Source organism: Phycodurus eques, chromosome 7 (assembly GCF_024500275.1).
Source record: "Phycodurus eques isolate BA_2022a chromosome 7, UOR_Pequ_1.1, whole genome shotgun sequence".
Lineage (NCBI taxonomy): Eukaryota > Metazoa > Chordata > Actinopteri > Syngnathiformes > Syngnathidae > Phycodurus > Phycodurus eques.
Window position 1 is genome coordinate 2,051,876 of NC_084531.1, and position 6,378 is coordinate 2,058,253.

Below are 6,378 nucleotides of genomic sequence, written 5' to 3' on the forward strand. Positions count from 1 at the left end.
GGTCTCTGGTACCAGTCCTCTTGAGAGGGGCTGGACTCTCTTCCACTCTGGAGTTGCCCACGGTGAGAGGCGCCGAGCAGGTGTGGGTATACTTATTGCTCTCCAGCTCGGAGCCTGTACATTGGGATTCACCCTGGTGGATGAGAGGGTAGCCTGCCTTCGGGTGGGGGGACGGAAGGGCGTGATTGGGAGGAACGCCCGTGATCAGAACCTGAGGGGTGCTCTGTTATTGCCCTTCTCTGCTATATCACGGATTGTCCTTGAAAACACCCATGTTCAAGCAAAAGGGTGTCCATATGTGCACTTGGCACCAGGACACCTGAGGCCACAGTTCGATGATCGACTTGGTCGTGTCATTGGACTTGTGGCCGCATGTCTTCGACACTGGGGTGAAGAGAGGGGCAAAGCTGTGAACTGATCACCACCTGGTGGTGTGTTGGCAAGGTTCCTAAGAGCACAGTCTCCTTCATAATCCTTAAATGGAAGACGTTTGGGACGACCAGAACCCTTCCTGGAGCTTGGCCGTGTGGCCAAACTGAGCAATCGGGGGAGAAGAGCCTTCGTTAGAGAGGTAAAGAAGAACCCAAAAATAACTGTGGCTGAGCTCCAAAGATCCAGTTGGGTTATGGGAGAAAGTTCTAGAAAGTCAACCATCACTGCAGCAGGGCTTTAGGGTCCCAACCCTAGGCAGTGGCCCGACGGAAGCCTCTCCTCTGTAAGACATATGAAAGCCCACATGGAGTTTGCTAAAAAAAAAAAAAAAAAAAAAAACCTGAAAGACTCCAAGATGATAAGAAATAAGATTATCTGGTCTGATGAGACCAAGATAGAACTTTTGGCCTTAATTCTAAGCGGTATGTGTGGAGAAAACCAGGCACCGCTCATCACCTTTCAATCGAAGGAAAGATGAATGTGGCCAAGTATGGGGATATCCTGGACGAAAACCTTCTCCAGAGTGCTCAGGACCTCAGACTGGGCCGAAGGTTCACCTTCCAACAAGACAATGACCCTAAGCACACAGCTAAAATAACGAAGGAGTGGCTTCAGAACAACTCTGTGACTGTTCTTGAATGGCCCAGCGAGAGCCCTGACTGAAACCCAATTGAGCATCTCTGGAGAGACTTGAAAATGGCTGTCCACCAACGTTCACCATCCAACTTGACAGAACTGGAGAGGATCTGCAAGGAGGAATGGCAGAGGATCCCCAAAATCCAGTTGTTGCATCATTGCCAAAAAGACTCATGGCTCTATTAGCTCAAAAGGGTGCTTCTACTCAATACTGAGCAGAGGGTCTGAATACTTATGGCTGTGTGATATTTCAGTTTTTCCTTTTTAATAAATCTGCAAACATTTCAACAATTACCTCTTTTTTTTATGTTAGTATGGGGTGCTGTGTGTACTTTAATGAGGAAAAAATGAACTTAAATGATTTTAGCAAATGGCTGCAATATAACAAAGAGTGAAATTTTTAAGGGTTTCTGAATACTTTCCGTACCCACTGTATATTTCCTTTTTCTGCTCTCTTGTCTTGCTGTATCAGTTCTTCCATAATTATTTGGCTTCAGAATAAGACGTTTAATGAATCCTAATACTCCAATGACAATGTGCAGTGATCGCAAATACATCATGTCATACTTCACTTTGTTCTTATAGGAAAGAAGCTGTTTGGAGAGGGATACAGTGGGTTGGAGTACGATTACAGAGGCCTGATCAAACTCTACAACTCTGTGGGTAACTTTGAGAAGGTATTTGAATACCACAATATACTATCCAACTGGAATCGCCTGAGGGACCGACAATTTGCTGTGGCAGATGCCCTTGAGGATGTCAACACTACGCCCCTACTGACCCAGGAAGTGGTTCATGGGTTCTTGTTTGTTCAAAGCTTACCCAACCAAACACCAAATCCAGCCTTTCCTTGGGTGACATAGTAGGAGATCAAAACACGCGTGGGATTACGATCAGTGAGAACATAAAATTGTGATTTATGTGACTGCTTGGTCGCAAGCGTTATTCAACTGTTGTTCATTCTGATGGTTATGTCACTGCAGTTGCCTGCACATGAACAGACAATAAATAGATTCATGGGATGGAGAGGCGAAACATCTCAACGCAACCATCGAAATCCACCTGTAGTCTGAATCTTTTTGCATCTTAACCTCACAGAGCAGATTGAGTAAAATACCCTCAGAACCCTGAATGAATTGTTCTCAGAAAGCGTGGATGGAAACTGTTGCGAAAATGGATTTTAGTTTCCAAAACAAGGTTTGTCACATCTGTAAGGGCCAATCAAAACACAAGTAAATGGTGCTGAAGTGTAGTCTACAATCTGCTTGATTGACATCCAGCCAATGCTGTGAATATGTACTTTTATCAATAAATGCTTCCAGTGCTGTTTTTCTAGTCTTCTCTTAAGAAGAAATGTCACTTTCATTCAAATTAGCAGCTATGCACTTGGACAAAATGGTTGGTAGCCCTCTGTTATTGAAAGAAAAAGCCACAGTGTTCACATAACTTGAATCTGGCAAAAGTAATAATACATTAAAAAAAAAAATGAAAATTCACCAATGAAAATCAGACATTGCTTTTGAATTGTGGTAAACCTGAATATTTTCTTGCACAACTTTTAAGGGAATCAATCATCAAATGATTTTTGAAACTTTCAATTCGACTTCTGTACCTCACAGCAGGTTTTTTGGCTTCCTCTCCATGAGCAAACTGCTCCAGTTGTCGCAGGTTTGAAGGGTGCTTTCTCCAGACAGAATGTTTCAGCTCCTTCTCCACATGTTCAATAAGACTTAAATCTCATACAAGGGCAATTTCTGTCAATATGGTACATTGAGGGGAAAAAAATGAACTTAAATGATTTTAGCTTGCACTATAACAAAGAGTGAAAAATGCAAGGGGGTTTGAATACTTTCCACACCCGCTGTAGATAGAGCTGATGTGCCTTGCCAAAAAGTTTGTTTTGTCTCACCTGTCCCGAGGACATTCTCCCAAAAGCTTTGCGGCTTGACAACATGCAGTTTGGCGAATATCAGTCTTGCTTTTGTATGATTTATTTTCAACAGTGGTGTCCTCCTTGGTCGTCTCCCATCAAGTCCACTTTGGCTTAAAGGACAAATGGATGGTGTGATCTGACACTGATGTGACTTGACCTTGGAGTTCACCCATAATTTCTTTGGAGCTTGTTCTGGGCTCTTTTGTTACCATTCGTATTCTCCGTCTCTTCAATTTGTTATGAAGTTTCTGCATGCGGCCACGTCCGGGGAGGTTGGCCCGCAGTCCTGCGGATCTTAAATTTCTGAATAATATGTGCAACTGTCGTCACAGGAACATCAAGCTGCTTGGAGATGGTCTTCTAGCCTTTACCTTTAACGTGCTCGTCTATAATTTTCTTTCTGGTCTCCTGAGACAACTCTCCTTCGATTTCTCTGGTCCACGTTTGTGGTTCAAACCACATCAGCAAACAGCACATCGATTACTCGTCACCCTTTAAATCGGCCGACTGACTGATTACAAGTTTGAAGAGACCTGGGATGCTAATGAGAGGACACACCTTGTTTGAACATGTCCCTGTGGTCAAATTATTTTCAATCTTTTGGAGGGGCATCATAGGTTTTGTCCAGGCCCGTTTCATGAGTGTGTTTTTTTGAAATTCTGTTGAACTACAATTTCAAACTGATTTTGATTGGTTAATTTTCATTCTTTTTTTTTTATTTATGATTATGTTTGTCAGGTTTCAGTTATGTGACCACTGTGAATTGTTTTGTTCATTAACAGAGGGATACCAAACATTCTGTCCACATGTGTGCTGCATCTCAACATGTCTTATGAGCATGCACCTTCTCACTTTCTGCACATGAAACCTTAAACTGATTGTGTTGATCCCATTCACAGTCATATCAGTTCAAAATTGTGCCAAGTGGATGTCCATTTGGAAGATGAATATGCTTGTACTCTCATACAGTCATGCCACAGTCTTACAAGATTAGTTTCAACCAGGGTTGGAGTTACCTGGGAGCCAAGCCTCCACGAAACATACCTGAGCTCCCATAATTGCAGTCAGTTCATCAATGTGTGGAGGAATTTTATTCATGGTCAAAATGTATTATTTTCTTGAAAGTATTGCATTTTCTCATGGAAAACCGCAACTTGTGGATGACAACATTGGTTTGTCTTTTAAGACGGTGTTCCCCAACCTTCTTTGCACTGTGGACCGGTGAGGAGGCAGCATTTTTCTCACGGACCGCCTGTGGTGGCGCGAATACACACACGCATGATATAATATACACACACACACACGTTTGCGCTTTGTCCTTTGTGGTGCGTCCACTGTGGGTGCGACGCAGGGGTGGGGGTCGGAGTTACTGTAGGCAGCCAGACCGGACTGCACTTCCCTAGCTCCTCGAGAATAATAATAACAATAAGAGTGGACTTTGAACTCCGTAAAAGTAGTTCTGCCTGTGTCGAGCAGCAACCTACGACTGTATCTGTATCAGAGCGGACTTGGTGTGTGAGAGTTAACTGTTGCGGTAAACCCTATTTTAAGTAGGACTCCTGATATCGTGTCGTTTCATTCGCAAGTGTTTCGTTCAAAAGAGCAAATCTTTTCAGTCAACGTCATGAACTGAATTAGTTTATGAAATGATATTCATTGTTTGAGCTCTCCCGCCGTGAGTCAGCCCGCTCGGACCGGAAACGGAAGCGTCCGAGCCGGCTGAGACCGGAAACGGAAGCGTTCTGTGCAGTCTCGACGTGTCAATTGAGACACGCAGCTGGCGCGGTGGAGAAGATCCGGTCAATTTTCAAAAGAAAACACATTGACACGTGAATTGCAATACGACAGAAATGATATGAATTGGTCATTGTTTCTCTGCGGCCCGGTAACAAATGCCTCGTGGCCCGGTACCGGTCCGTGGACCGGTGGTTGGGGACGACTGTTTTAAGAGACTGAGAGACTTTTTGTTTTCTTCATTTTCTGACTTGAACATTATGAGCTCAAAGGACCGTGACAGAAGCCTCATGTCACTTTGGTCCATTCTTTTTGCAGTAAGACGAAAGTTTTAGCTCGACAAATCTCTTGTGTTATGTGCTGAGTACCGCGCCGTCATATTTTTTTTTTGCAGAGTTAGTCTTAGAGTATGTGTTTGTGTCCTCACGATAAAAGTCAAACCCTGGTTTCAACCCACACTTTTCCACACACACGAGATGGACTTTTTTTTTTTTTTTTCTTCTTCCTTCTTCACAATATATGAAGAACTTCTAAAATGTGTGATGAGCCATTTAGTATATTGTTACACACACACAAACACATGCACAGGCAACTCTGTTGTTTCCCCAGCCAGGCCCATAAAATCAATCCATTTCAAAAATGAAGAAATGTCCTGTAAATGAAGATCTTTTGTTAGCGGATGCTTTCGTTCCAAAGGAACACGTCTTAAAAAGTAGGAAGATGCTACATGTACAGTCTCATGATAACGCTGTGAAACACACCAATATTTCGGTTTGAGTTGAAACGATCTGTGGATCAGGATATGCAGAATTCTGGATGCCGAAATGTTCATTGATCAGTGCCAGCTTTCACGAGTTTGCTGTTGTCAGTCTTTACAGAACTATTCTTAAAAGTGCTAAATAAATACTAATGCCTTCAAGAGAACGACCCTGGGGAGTTTGTGTGTGTGTGTGTGTGTGCGTGCCCCTGTCTGTCAATTTTCTACCTGTTAATTTTGTTCAGGGTCATGGGTGAGTAGACCTCCTAGTAGATTTGGGGCAAGAGGAGGGGTCCACTGGATTGCTTGCCAGTCAACACACAAACGGCCTTTCTTCTCCACTGTGTCCTGTCAAATTTCTCATGAAAGCAAAATCATGTTTGCCCACGTCTGTTGCACAGTTTTGTTGAATTCCAATTGTTGAATTGACTCACACCTTCCAAAAGGTTCAGCTTTCTTCTCGTCAGTGCATAGAATTCAGATGTTATTTTTTTTTGTTGGTTTTTTTTTTTTTTAATAAAAGAAAGACAAATAGATGTAATGTCATGGGTGTGTGTTCCGGCTTTTGTCTTCCCCCCCTGTTTCACACACACCTGCTCCTGAGAGCATCTCCGCCACCTGTGCCTCGTTCCCCCTAATTACCCCCTCGCATTGAACCTCGTGTCTCATTCTTTCCCGTCGCCAGTTCGTCGCGTTCCAGCGTTCCTTGTTTCCACGTCACCGACTCACGGTAAGACTTGACCCTGTTCCGATTATCGACCTCGCCTTCTTGCCTCACGTGTTTGGATACTGTTGCCTTTTTTTTTTTTTTGCCTCTGCCCGTATATGAAACCTCCCTTTTTGAAACTGTCCGTTTGTTTTGGAGTCGTGCATTTTTGGGTCCTAT

General features: G+C 43.4%; 1 protein-coding gene across 4 annotated transcripts in view; it reads left to right on the plus strand.

Annotated features, from left to right (window-relative positions):
• Nucleotides 1–5,963, plus strand: part of appbp2 (amyloid beta precursor protein (cytoplasmic tail) binding protein 2) — an 86,798-nt gene extending 80,835 nt beyond the window's left edge. For all 4 annotated transcript variants that reach the window (XM_061681809.1, XM_061681810.1, XM_061681811.1 and 1 more), the window contains one exon: nucleotides 1,654–5,963. In XM_061681809.1, coding sequence (XP_061537793.1) covers nucleotides 1,654–1,931 — 278 coding nt within the window. In that variant the 3' untranslated portion in view covers nucleotides 1,932–5,963. The remainder of the gene's footprint in view (nucleotides 1–1,653) is intronic.
• The last annotated feature ends 415 nt before the right edge of the window (nucleotides 5,964–6,378 follow it).